Consider the following 14217-nt stretch of genomic DNA (forward strand, 5'->3'; position numbering starts at 1 on the left):
TCGTCTCCCCCTGCTTCTTGTCCCCTCCACTTCCGACTCATATAGCCTCTCAGTCAACCTCTCTTCACTCATTCTCTCCATATGTCCAAACCATATCTAGATGTCATTTTCAGCACTTTTCCTTATTTTTTTCGACCTCCTGCCGCCAGTGTCTCACGCTTATTGCCTGCATATTTTTTTTTTTTTTTCACGACCAACTTAACTTCCGCCCTCCCCCACTTACAGTTTTGAAAGTCGACATAACTTTTACGTGACACTTACTTCACCGTCACACTTAAAACCCCAACTCCTCAGATTTCTTATACTCGCACTTTGGGCCATTCATTACTGAATCCCTCTTATTGTCTCTGCACACGAACAGTTTTTTTCCAAGCTCGTATTCAGAGAAAGTGCACAGTATGAACAATTGGGCTATAGAAAATGAGTTGGGGGGAGTAAGTTTGTGAAACAGCCTAACTGAGCCTTTTCACAGATGCTGGGCTACCAGTCTATTGATTATTGATGATGTTCATAGTGCTTGGGATGGGCTGTTTTTGTAGTGGTCTCCACGTGCTTGTATGGGCACGATCCGGTTCGGGTGCCGAACTGCAACTGAGGGACGAGTGATGTCAAGTGGCAGGAGGTGACTGTGACGGGAATGGTGCGACAGCTTCTTCCTGAAGTGTTGGATGAATTCCTGGTGGTGGTTGGATAGAGTCGGGAGGACTCGCGTTCTGTAGCGTCCCTTGATTTCAGTGGTGCAGAAGGGACCAAGAATGAGCCTTCATTCTGCGCTCTTACCGCAGCCACTGTTGTGCTGTGGGTGAGGAGGAAGGCCACACTGAGAGGCGCAGGTGGTGAAACGTGGGACTCAACCGAAAAAGAAAGAAATGCCCGAGTGAATAGGGTATATTTATGTTCATTATGAAATCATTTTTCATTACTGGCCGATAGAAACTTTTTGTCTGGAGGAAAGGCTTAACTATTCTCGAATTTTTGCGTGGCCGGATTTCCTCCCTTGGGGAGGAGGATCCTGGGGCAGCGTGCGCCGGGTCGGGTGAGCACACCCCCCCGCTCCATCTGTCTGGCATAGGTGGAACACATTATTCTTCCTCCTCCTCCTCTTCCCCTTCCCATGTCCGTCCCACACTTCTTATCATCTAGTTTCCTCTTCTGTCCTTCCCCTTCTTCCCCGCGCCTCCCCTCACCTGCCGTGACCGGTGCGCGTGGCAGGCGGCGCCCCGCGTCCCTGGAGGAATATATTGAATCATTATCCGCTTAATGTCCGCCGCCCAAGTGCACTTTAATTGGTGTATGATATGTGGCTGGAAGCCCCGCCCAGCCGCGGCCTTCCCCGCTGGCTGGCGCTGTGACCCGACCCCTGGCTGTTGGTAATGGGGGTTAATGGTGAAGGGAGATGATGGTGATAGTAGGTAACTCTGTAGGATAATTGGGTTTAATTGTGATTCATGGACAACGTTAGTGTTGCAATTGATTAATTGTGAAGGGTAATGGTTGTATGAGTAATTGTAGAGGATAATGGGTGGGTGTTGGTCGATGGTGAAGGGTAATAGATGCAATGGTCGGTGATGGAGTTGATGGATATGTTAGTACATGGGAAGGGTAGATAACTGGGGACCTGGTGGTCCATGATAGGTTATCAGCTGTCATAATCTTACATGACATAGAGACGGTGTAGCGCAGCAGAATGCGACCCCCACCCACCTCCAGCTCTACTGCTGATAGGAAAAGAAGATGAGAAGAAACAGCTGATATACTCTGGAGTGAGTGTCACTGGGAACTGTCCCCTGCTTGAATTATAGTGTACTTCTTCGGGGCTTAACTCCTGGTGAATGGTTAAGAACATGAAGGTTAAATGGTTGGTAAATGTGAATGGCATTAACTTTAGCATTGGGTTGATGGTTCGACCTAAGTGATTTCATGATCGACCCTCGAGGAGGGCGCTGTATCTTGAGTATGATGGCTTGACCTTTAAGGTCAGGTCAGAAATCCACATATGCGCTGTTCGATGGAAGGAGGTATGATAACGGGCACTGCTTTCCTCACGCCAACTTGGGGAAGCAACAGCCAGTCGCGTGCCACGAGCCTTAGTGTGCGAGGCACATGAGGACAGCGCACGAGAGCGGTGGCCAGAGTAATATATGTGTAACAGGGAGAGAGTGTCATCATTAGGTTGGACAGTGAGGGATGGTCAGAGAGAGCGAGGTGATACCTGGAGAATTAATGATATGGACGTCTTTTGATTCCATTCAGGTTAAGAGAGTAGCTGAAGGCAGAGCCACGACAGATATGCGAATAATATTCCATGCTAGGGCAGTTAAAACCCCCCTTATCATAACTGCGACTATGGAAACCCTGTACGCGTTATGCTTTCTAGTTGGTAACACCGAGTGAGACGTCGCCCTCGAGAAATCTCAGCCATCGTCAACGGACGAAAGATAATAGCGTCTTTTTAGGACCCTACTTTCAAAGTAGCCCACCTACTCTTCTTCCGCGTGTATTATAGTTTTTAAGTTGCAAAAGCGCTGTAAAAGGGGCTTTGATGCTATAATTTCTTATTTGATGTTCGCCTGTTTCCGTGTTAGCGAGGCGGCGCCAGGAAGAGACGAAGAAAGGCCTCTCGCTCACATTGATTCTCTAGCTGTCAGAAACTACGGTTTCCGTTCCACAACCAGGTCCCACATACCTTTGCTTGGTTTTCCCTTGGCCGATTCACATGCCCGGCTTCAGTCCATTGATAGCCCGTTGCCCCATTTGTACCACATCGTTGTATTTCACTGTATCTCGTGCACACCTTTCAGTTCCCTCCGCGTCTAACACGTATATCCCGTGTCAACCTCTCCTCACTCATTCTCTCCATATGTCTAGACCATTTCAGCACACCCTCGAAGTTCTGCTCTCTCAACCATACTCTTATTACGTCACTTTGCCTAACTAATGTAATACGTAGTCGATCAAACCACCTCACACCACATTTGTCCTCAGACATTTCATATCCAGCACGTGCACCCTCCTCCGCACATTTTCATCTACAGCCCATGCCTCGCGTCCTTACAGTATCGTGGGGACTGCTGTACTTTGAAACATACTATCTTTCGCCCTCCCAGTTAAAGACCTTTCTTTCCATGCATTCCTCAATGCACCCAAAATCTTCAACCCCCCACCCACCTTATGACTTACTTCTGCTTCCATGGTTCCATCCGCTACCATATCCACTCCCAGATACCCAAAACTCTCCCTATCCTCCAAAGTTTCTCCATTCAGAGTCACACCCTAACTAACTTGTTCCTCTGCCGTGCTTAACGCGATTACCATGCTTTTGTCCACATTTACTATCAACGTCCTTCTTTCACACACACTTTTCCAAACTCAGACACCTTCTTTTGCATTTTATCACTGCACCAGTGTGGTGTCATTAGCATACAACAACTGACCCACTTCCCATGCCATCTCAACCCCCCCCCCTTACAGACTATTCGCCCCTTTCTTTTAAGACCCTTGCATTTACCTCTTTCACCAACAAATCCATAAACAAGTTAGACAACCCTGGTGAGATCGCACACCCCTTCCGCAGACCCACCTTCACCTGAAGCCATTCACTCTTCTCTCTGCTTCCTAGCACACATGCCTTACACTCTTGATGAGAACTCGTCACTGCTTCTAATAATTTTTGTCCCATGCTGTAGATTTTTAAACTTTTCTATAAGGTATCTATATCAACCGTATCATGTGCTTTCCCCAGATCCATTAATGCCGCATAAAGACCGTTGTTTCTCAATTATATAGCGAGAACCTGTTCCACACATCATCTATCACTCTTGAAACCACGTTCTTTTCCTCCACAATTTAATTCTTTGTTTATGCTTTTATCATCTCAGTCACTACTCATCAGATTTATCCCTCTCTGGGTCGAACAGTCATCTTTGTACCTTTCCTCTATACAGTAGCACTACACAAGCATTCTGCCAATCCTCAGGCACCTCATCGTGATCTGGTCATTCATTGAAAAAGCCTAATAGCCAATCAGCAGCACAGTAACCTCCTTTTTAAAGAAATTCAGCTGTAATACCATCCACTCCAGCCGCCTTACCATCTTATGCAAGGGTTTCATCACCTCTTCTCTCCTCCCCAAACCGCTTTCCTTGACTCTTTTCGCATACTTCCCTGACATAAACACTCTGTCTCTGCCACCCTGTCGTGAAACACATTCAGCAATCTTTCCCCACTGTATTAACTTTCCGAAACATCTTTTCATTTTCCCTATACTTAGTGATACTTGCTCACTCCAGTTCTCGTTTACCCTCTTTTTAAACCCCTGTTGCTCTCACCATTGATTTGCACTCTGTCCTTGTAAATACCGCCTACACACCTCTCTTTTCTCTTTGTATCAATTTTACTTCGTCATTCCACCAATCACTACCCTTTCTCACTTGCTCACTTCCCACCTTCCGCATGCCAAACACTTCTCTCACACATGCCAGCACTGTTTCCCTGAATATCTCCCTTTTCTCACCCATTCCTCTTGCTTCGTTTACTGGCACCTTTTACCAGTCTACGCCCAATATCTCCGGGTATTTCTTTATACACATCTCTTTTCCAGTTTACTCACTCTTTAAAACCACCCTCTTTTCACTCGTATAGCATTTCCTGTTTTCCGGAAACCTCGACAGAAAACTACCCCATTGCCTCCACAATGGAAGAATGGAAATCCGAAACGAATATTGTAGACAAGGCAGGTGAAAATCCGAAACTTTTTTCCATAATTTCATTGAGTCAGTTGTCAGTTAAAGAGCAGCTAATCATGTTAAGGGATTCAGAGGGAAGAATTGTCGAGGGTGATGTAAGGAACTGAATAACAAGTCCCAGCACCAGTGAGTTGGAGTTGGGAGGAGGTTTTAGAAAACATTGAGGTATCTAGAAAAGACGGTAACTGACTACGAAAAGATCTTGACCCATGCATGGCTCATAGAACTGATGAAATTTCAGCATATGTGGTGAGTATGTTTGCACATACGCTGAATAAACCTCTTGAAATAAGTGCGGGGTGTCACTGGAGAGAGAGAGAGAGAGAGAGAGAGAGAGAGAGAGAGAGAGAGAGAGAGAGAGAGAGAGAGAGAGAGAGAGAGAGAGAGCACGGTTTTAGGGAAATGGGGATATGTGTAACAAACCTTTGCAGTTTCTATGAGAGAGTGAGCTCCGTCTTGGACAGAAGGGAAGGCTGGGTGGATTGCTTGCATCCGGACTGCCAGAAAGCATTTGACGCTGTCCAGCATGGAGCGCTGACGAAGACGTTGGATCACCAGACGAGAATCAGATTATCTCTGTGGAAGGGAACAAAGGACGGATGTCTGAATCGGTAGAGGTGACCTGCGGAGTGCCACAGGGTCAGTTCTAGGACCATTACTCTTCGTGATTTATGGAAATGACTAACTTGGCATGGCATCACTTCCTGGTTGATATCCTGCCACATCATTAGTCGTGGTCCATGTCTTATTCATGGCATCAGTTCGTGGGTGATGCCATGGGTGTGGCATTTGCTTCTGGTGGATAAGTGTCAAAGGCTTTCAACTGTCCCAGAACACAACGAACACAAGCTTGTCCGCAACACTGGACCGGGTCCTCCGGGCACACGCCTTCCTTACTTCGTAAATAAGCTGGCATGGCGGATGTATGATACATTTTGACAGTATTCCAGATTGCCCTAGACTTTAATGGGGTTGCGTTTTTATTATTATTATTATTATTATTATTATTATTATTATTATTATTATTATTATTTATGGATTTAGCATGTAGGTTATTGCATTAATCCAAGTTTTTTTTTTAAGGTGGATTATTAGTTTGTTTTTCTAGCTCTGGTTTGTAAGCTGGGTTACCACTATGTGTTTTCCCCAGCTTTAGTATTTAAGCTGGGTTATTACTGAGTGTTTTTCCAGCTCTGGTTACTACTGTGTGACTACTTTCTTTTCCCAGCTGTAGTATTTAAGCTGGGTTATTACTGTCTGTTTTCCCAGCTTTAGTTTGTATGCTGGGTTATTACTGTTTGTTTTCCCAGCTTTAGTTTGTGCGCTGGGTTATTACTTTGTTTTTCCCAGCTTTAGTTTGTATGCTGGGTTATTACTTTGTTTTTCCCAGCTTTAGTTTGTGCGCTGGGTTATTACTTTGTTTTTCCCAGCTTTAGTTTGTGCGCTGGGTTATTACTTTGTTTTTCCCAGCTTTAGTTTGTATGCTGGGTTATTACTGTTTGTTTTCCCAGCTTTAATTTGTGCGCTGGGTTATTACTTTGTTTTTCCCAGCTTTAGTCAAGGTTATTGCATTACTGTTTGTATGACCCAAGTAGCATTTTGTACATTCATCCTGGATGACAATACATACACGATATATTATATTTGCTCACTCGTTTCGTAGTGTACATTTTGCTGCTTATATTTGCATTTATTAAAAGCAGGTCTGTAGGGCATTGTGTCACACAAGTTTTCCTAGATGTTAATGCGATGTTGTGAGCTCTCTGCTGGCTGACAGGTAAAGTGTTTTATCAAATAAATTACGCCACTCACATGACATGGTCGAGGAGGCGGGGCCGTCCGTGGCTGGCATGTCGCCTGATGCTACTTACTTGGGTCTGCATGTGTGAGTCGCTCCTGCCCGGCTATAATTTCCTGATTATCGTCCAGGTGACAGCTGGGTATAGCTCTCCCTCCAACCTTCCTCACGTATTTACTAGTATGGTAATGCCTCACGTCTCCCCCGCCGCTGCTTGTTGCTGATAAAGCCTTCTCTACTTGCAGGTGTGTACTGGTGCTAAGGGCCGGGCTCAGCTGGCAGGCGGCTGGTAAGTGTTGCCTTGATGATTTTTTTGTCCTTTTGTCTTGGCTTATTCCTCTTTTACTCTCTCTCTCTCTCTCTCTCTCTCTCTCTCTCTCTCTCTCTCTCTCTCTCTCTCTGTCTCTCTCTCTCTCTCTCATACCGAGTAAATTTTTTTTTATGTCTTTTTCTCCGTTTCCCTCGTTGGCGAGGTAACGTAAGGACGGACTACCGAGACCAAGAGTGGAGAAAAAAAAATCCTCGTTTAACATTCTGTTCCTCCTTGATGAAGTATGGTTACAAGAGGAGAGGAGTTCCAGCCCATCCACACACGTGTTAGTTGTGTCCTTAAATGTTTCCCTAGTGTGTGGTATGTAGACACGACCACAGTCCCCCGCAGTCAGTTAAGACACGCACAGGGATGTGTGTGTGTGTGGGTGTGTGTGTGTGTGTGTGTACACCTGATATACAGAGTGTATGATGAATCACTCCGTTTGGAAATGATTATTAATCTATTATTTTCTAGCCACTTTTAGTAAAACGAATTATAGATTATATGCTGTTTTCTTAGATTTTTTTTTTATTTCATTCGCACACACATCACACCTCCAAATATGCTTTTGCACTCTCATCCCATTTTCGTCCACGAACAGTTATGTGAGCCAGAGTTGACCATTGCTGGGGAACATGGTCGCTTCTTTCTCCACAGTCCGCCCCGATCTTTAGCTTTTGTTGTGACGGACCGGCGTAGCCCAGCCCGACAGTGGTACGTCACAGCGTGCGTTGCACGATTATGGATTATCGTTTAAAGCCACCACGAACGCTAAGAGATACCTGGAAATGTTGAAAGAAAATGAATATGGACCAAACAGTTTCTCGGTGGAATAGCATCGATACTCTTCATTTTATGCCAGACTGGCTTGGGTACGCGGCGCTGCTCGGGGGTTAAAAAAAATGGCTGTACCAACTTTGAACCTCGGTAGGTGTCGTTTATTGGCCTTTATGAGCAAGCTGTGGTACCCCTGGGTTCTGTCTATGATCCTTGGGTGCATTGATTTAATTTGAGGTTACTGGGTCAACTATTTTGAATTGGGTGCTTTGAACTATAAGGCTTTGGAAAAGCTGCCCATGGTGGCCTTAAGATAGCAAATAGCCAAGGTGTGGAATAGTAAGAATTTTGCCAGGATTCCAAGGTACCTACATGGGATAGAATGAATTGGAACGATGTGGTATACTGGGTTCGATATGCTGTCAGTGGACTCAACCAGGGCATGTGAGGCGTCCGGGGTAAACCATGGTAAGGTCTGTGGGGCCTGGATGTGGATACGGAGCTGTGGTTTCGGCGCATTACACATGACTTCTGGAGAATGGATGTGAGCGAACGTGGCCTTTTGGGGGGGCTAGCTGACTAACGCAGAAACTGTAATCATTTGTGTATGTGTGTGTGTGTGTGTGTGTGTGTGTGTGTGTGTGTGTGCTTTTCAGTGGAGGTAGATTTTAACTCTTCTGGTTTGGGGAAAATGAAGAAATCAAAAACAACACACAGTACCAGACAGACATTTAAACGCTATCATAAACCAGTTGAATGATATGAAAGACCTTGGAGCAATAGTATCTAACACCCTAACCTTCAACGAACATAAGAAAACAAAGGTTGCATCGTGCAGAAGGATGGCAGGCTGGATCCTGCGGACCTTCAAGACGAGAGAAGAAAAACCAGTGATGCTATTATTCAAGGTACTAATTCCTTCATGAATTGGAGGGCGAAATTGCGGATTTAGAAAGTGTCCAGAGATCTTTCTTAGCCCATATAAATGTCTTGCGGTAAAGTAACTAAAGGAGGACATACATAAGTATAAACACTGATGCTACACAGTATTGACTCCGCTCCCAATGAGAGTGAGGCTTCAGGTTCTAGAGTAATGGCCTCTCCCACGACCCCTGCAAATTTAAGGCATACTGTAATGACTACACGTTATTGTGTGACTCTGCTGCCAGTAAGAGGGACGGCTCAGGTGGTAGTGTATTGGCCCCTCGCAGTACCCCAGCTAACTCAAGGAATATCCCGTCCCCGACCCTTGCAGCAATCCATTAGGTAGTAGGCTGTTGACAGCAGCCGTCCAGGGTGGTACTACTGTCCTGACGGAGGAAGGAAGGTTGAAGTGGCGCCCGGAACCACCCTACACACTCCATGTTAGGATTGCTGGTCTTACTCTGTCTCGTCAAAACGGGACTACTGGGCTCGTCCTACCATCTTCTCTTTACTAGCATCCTCAGGTCTCACTTATTTTCTTTACATGGGGTTTCTTGCCATCTCCTGTCTGCACAATCGTTCATAGATATATTCATGATAGAGTCCATGATATTATGGCCCCTGGGTCCTAGCATCATGGGGTGCTGAGCATCTTCTGGTTCCCGCCTGACTCTACTGCCAGTAAGAGGGAGGGCTCATAACGTAGAAGTACCGGCCTCTTTCGAGACATTTCCCTCTCTGACAGACCTGCCTCTTTCTCTATTCACTTCACCAACATTCGTGGTATCTCGTAGTTACCAGTCTTTTGTTGAACACCACTTCTCTAGTACCTCTCACTATCTTACTTCTCTCTGAGATCCAGTTGTCAGATGATATTCTCACTAGCCCCTTTTTCACACCCAACTATAATCACCCTTCACGATTCCTGTTCATAGAAGGTGTCTGTGCTTATTCCAACATCAGCGCACCTGTTGCACGCACGTAGAACCATGAGTCCCCAAACTTTGATGTTATGTGGCTCAAGGTCTTACTCCCAACTAACACTCTTTTCCTTTGTTTCATCTTCTGCTCTCCTAATTCTACAAATTTTGTATCCTTCTTCGACTGTCTGAACTCCGGCCATGTAGCATCCTCGCACCCACAGACAGAGATGCTCTACTCAGGGGATTTCGATGTTCACCATTGGGATTGGTGGAGTATCTCCATTGCGGCTGGTGGGGGTAATGAAGCCTTCACATTCTCCATGATCTAGAGCAAATCATCACCCGCCCCACACCCATATTCCGGATCTGTTTTTACCTTTGGTCCTTCGTGCTGTAGCTACACAGTCTGGCCCCGGTCTCTAACCACACTTTCACCCTTTCATAAATGTATCTATTTTTGCGACAACTTCAAAATTGACTGGAATAACTTACGAAAATTCTTTTTTGATTTTCTGTGGGTAAATGAGTGTCTTGTATGTGGCGATGCCTCTGTCTCCGCCAAACGCATAGCAAGAGGTTATTGCGGGAAGGGAAGCATTTGTCCCCTCTTTCTTCGAGACGACGTCTTCTTCCAATCCGTCGTTCAACCGTTCCTATTCTAGGGCCATTCAGGCAAGGGATCAGGCATATCAGGCTTGGAAAATCTCTCCTTCCTCCGACTCCCATTCAGCATCCTACCTTCACGACAGGCTTGGAAGACTTTGTGAAATACCGTGAAGTCCAACGATGCCATATGCACCAAAGAGAGAACACCAGAAACATGCGGGGCCCAACACTCTTCAACACCTTACGATCTACCATCAGAAGCAGCATGGGATGTACGCTATAAAAGTTCAAGAGTGCAGTGGACGAGTTGCCTACAATGTGTTCCAGACCAGCCAGGCTGTGAGGGTTATGTGGGTCTGCTGGCTGCGACTTCCAACAGCTTGGTCGACCAACGACCCATTCCAGCAGCCTGGGCCCGGCCCCTGGTTGTTAGGGGTGAAGACATCCGAAGATTCCACGATATGTCTTAAGAGGTCTCATGTGCCCCCATACTGATACTGTCGCATATAATGCACCAAAACCAGTCCCACCTTACCAGAGTCAGTGCTCACAGACGTGTAAACGATATCCCTGACTGTTTCATGCACCTTGGTTCCGCTCATCGCCAGCGCGTCACCCCCTGTTTATCACATCGCTCCATTTTTTTTTTTTTTTTCCTTTCTTTACGTTCCGACATCATGCAGGCTCAGGCCTGGATTGCCCAAAGTATTTCTCTCTCCATCCGTCCATCTGGTACTCGTATTGGAAAACGTGTTGTAGGACAACACAAGGGACCCCTCTGAAAGGGTTCTTGGGGATAGTAATTGATGATACATAAGCATTGTTTATAATTATATTGATGATTGGGAGTTCTTTGACTGAAATGCATCTAGACGCTGAAATGTTTAGAGAAAATACTGATAATAAAAACAGTGGGGCTATAACGGAGAAAGGGGCTGCCAAGTAGCCTTCATACAAATATATGAGTTGTTTAAAATGTTCACAAGTGTTGGAATTGAATTCTCCTTGTAGCGGTGTGTATGATCTCGGATGGGCTCGATGCGTTTGGGTTGCGAAACCGCAACTTGGGGACGAGGGAGTGGGTGTGCCAGGAGGGAATGGTGCCGTGCTCTCCTCCTGAAGTGATGCGGTCCAGGTGATGGTTGGAGAGAGGTGGATGGAGTACAGTGTGAGGATGATCTTGAATTACTCTGCCATATATCATCCAGAAACCCCTGTTTGTTTGTTAAGAGAGAGGGAGACCAGGCGAAGGAAGACTGTGTGAGTGTGGGAGGAGGAACAGATGATGATTACATGTTCTTGAGTTCAGGTGTTCCAAGTATGTAGAGACGATATCCAGAGTTCTTATACCTCACACAGGAAACGGGTTCACAAGTGTAAAATTCCTTTCATCATAGTATGAATCAGTAATTACACACACACACACACACACACACACACACACACACACACACACACACACACACACACACACACAGGACGGTGCGCGTGAGCCCAGCTTGACGATGCTTGCCTAGGTTGGCGTCCATACCTGAAGCAACACAGACCTGCTGGAGGAGGTCCAACGACACGTAACGAGGACGGTGCCAGAAGCGAGTCGAATGAGAGAGGAGTAACGTCGTCAGTGGGTGCCCCTGGTGGACGACGGTGAGAGAGAGAGAGAAGCATCAAGATGGTCGTGTTAACTTGTGTGTACCAGTTCGGTGACATCCTGTTGGACATTACAGGGGACAGGAGGGAGGTGGGGGGAACACTTTGCTCACAGCAGGAGATAAGTGGCAGCTGGAACAAGTTGAACAGGTAATGAATGACTGTGAGACACGATGGAATATGCAAGATTTTGCCATAGTAATGTGGGACCCTACCATTGTTCACACACATTCCCTGTGTGCTCAGATAGGTAGTCACACACACACACACACACACACACACACACACACAAACCTAATTATTTACTCTTATACTTCATCACCGTTTCTCCGTTAGCGAGGTAGCGGCAGGAAACGGACGAAGAAACCCATCCATTCTCATGAACATGTATATGCACGTATACAAACATTATATATATATATATATATATATATATATATATATATATATATATATATATATATATATATATATATATATATATGTGTGTGTGTGTGTGTGTGTGTGTGTGTGTGTGTGTTTTATTATACTTGATCGCCGTTTCCTGCGTTAGCGAGGTAGCGACAGGAAACAGACGAAGACCTAGCCACTCACATACACATATCTGCACATACTCGTAGATATACATATATATATATACATATACATATTCATACTTGCTCCCCTTAATCTATTGCCGGCGCCTCCCCGCCCTACAAGAAACTGCATCGAAGAAGGGTCACATCCGCTGACATCTATTCTCTAGCTGTCATGTGTAATGCACCAAAACCACAGCTGCTTGTCCATATCCAGGCCCCACAGACTTTCCATGGTTTACTCCAGACGCTTCACATGCCCTTGGTTCAGTATATTGACTGCACGTCGACCCTAGTATACCACATCGTTCCAGTTCACTCTATTTCGTGCTCGCCTTTCACCCTTTTGCATGTTCAGGCCTCGATCGCTTAAAATCTTTTTTACTCCTTCCTTCCACCTCTAGTTTGGCCTCCCGTTTCTTTTTCCCTCCACTTCTGACACATATATCCTTTTTGTCGACCTTTCTTCACTTATTCTCTCCATATGTTCAAACTATTTCAACATCCACTTCTGCTCTTTCAACTACACTTTTTATTTCCACACATCTCTCGTACCCTTTCATTACTTACTCGATCGAACCATCTCACACCACATATTGTCCTCAAACATTTCCTTTCCAACACATCCACCCTCCTCCCCACAACCCTATCTATAGCCCACGCCTCGCAGTCATATATATATATATATATATATATATATATATATATATATATATATATATATATATATATATATATTATCCCATAGGTAAGGACAAAAGAATACTTCCTACGTATCTTGACGTCCAGTATTACTTTTCCAACAGAAGGAACAGAGGAAGGGCCAAGTGAGGATTTTCTCTCAAAGGCTCAGTCTTCTGTTCTAAACGCTACTTCGCTAACGCGGGAAATGGCGAATATGTATAAAAAACACACACACACACACACACACACACACACGTGTGGTTTACTTGGGATGATTGTGGTGATGTTAGTGATCAATATGTTGAGTGGTTAGGCTGGTGCGAGGTGTGTGTGGGTGGGGAGGATGAGGGAGGGTGTGAAGGGTTTAGGATTTTAGGTAGAGATATGGGCGTGAGGCTGGGTCGTGGCGCGGGTGGAAGTGTGGGTGGGCCGAGGCGAGATGAGAGGGTGGTGCGTATGTGTGAGGGTGGGTCGGGTGTGGCTGTGGGTTGGGCGGAGTGTGGGTGTGAATATGGGAGGGGCTGTGAGGGTAGGGCGGAATGTGGTGCGAGTTGTGGGTGTGAAGATGTGTTGGGTGTGGGTATGGTGTTGGTGTGGGTGTGGGGTTAGCAGGATATGGGCGTGAGAGAGGCGGGGTACGGGTGTTAGGATGGGGTGGATTTTTGGTGTGAGGGTGGGTCATGTGTTGGTGCGATGGTTGGGAGGGGGTGTAAGGGTGAGAGGGTAGGGAGGATATGGGTGTGAGAGTAAGCTGATTAAGTGTGAGTAAGGATGGGGTAGAATGTGGATGTTTGTGTGGAGCGGTGTGGGTATGAGGATATGAGGCAGGGTGTGGGTTTGAAAGTGTGTTGGATGTGAGGGTGGTGTTAGGGTGTTAGGTTTTAGAGCGGGGTACGGGTGAGAGGGTGGGGTGAGATGTGGGTGTGATGAGTCGGATGTGGATGTAAGGGTGGATTGGGTGTGGATGTGACAATGGGACAGCGTGTGGATGGGAGGGTAGGGCGTGATATGGAATGAGACACGATGTGGTTGTGAAGGTGGGTTGGGCGAAGTGTGTATGAGAGGGTGGGATGGGTGTTGGGTGTGAGGATGGGGGTGGCGTGTGGGTGTGAGGGCGGGGCGAAGTGTGGGTGTGGTTGGTGAGGGTAAGGATGAGGGAGGTAGGAGTAGTGAGTGAGTGAGGGAGGGAGGGAGGGTGGGTGGAGGTGGCACCTGCTGCTGG

The 14217-nt window shown here is 46.2% G+C and overlaps 1 protein-coding gene across 9 annotated transcripts in view; it reads left to right on the plus strand.

Moving 5' to 3' along the window:
* The window catches only part of LOC139761687 (uncharacterized), a 312428-nt gene that overhangs the window by 74586 nt on the left and 223625 nt on the right, over positions 1-14217 (plus strand). For 4 of the 9 annotated variants that reach the window (XM_071686115.1, XM_071686125.1, XM_071686090.1 and 1 more), the window contains one exon: positions 6789-6832. The exons of the other annotated variants lie outside the window; for them this stretch is intronic. Coding sequence is in view for 1 of the 4 variants with exons in the window: in XM_071686025.1 (XP_071542126.1) it covers positions 6789-6832 (44 nt within the window). In the remaining 3 variants the exon portion in view is untranslated. The remainder of the gene's footprint in view (positions 1-6788; positions 6833-14217) is intronic. 9 annotated transcript variants of the gene reach the window in all.

Source organism: Panulirus ornatus, chromosome 3 (assembly GCF_036320965.1).
Source record: "Panulirus ornatus isolate Po-2019 chromosome 3, ASM3632096v1, whole genome shotgun sequence".
NCBI classification, from domain to species: domain Eukaryota; kingdom Metazoa; phylum Arthropoda; class Malacostraca; order Decapoda; family Palinuridae; genus Panulirus; species Panulirus ornatus.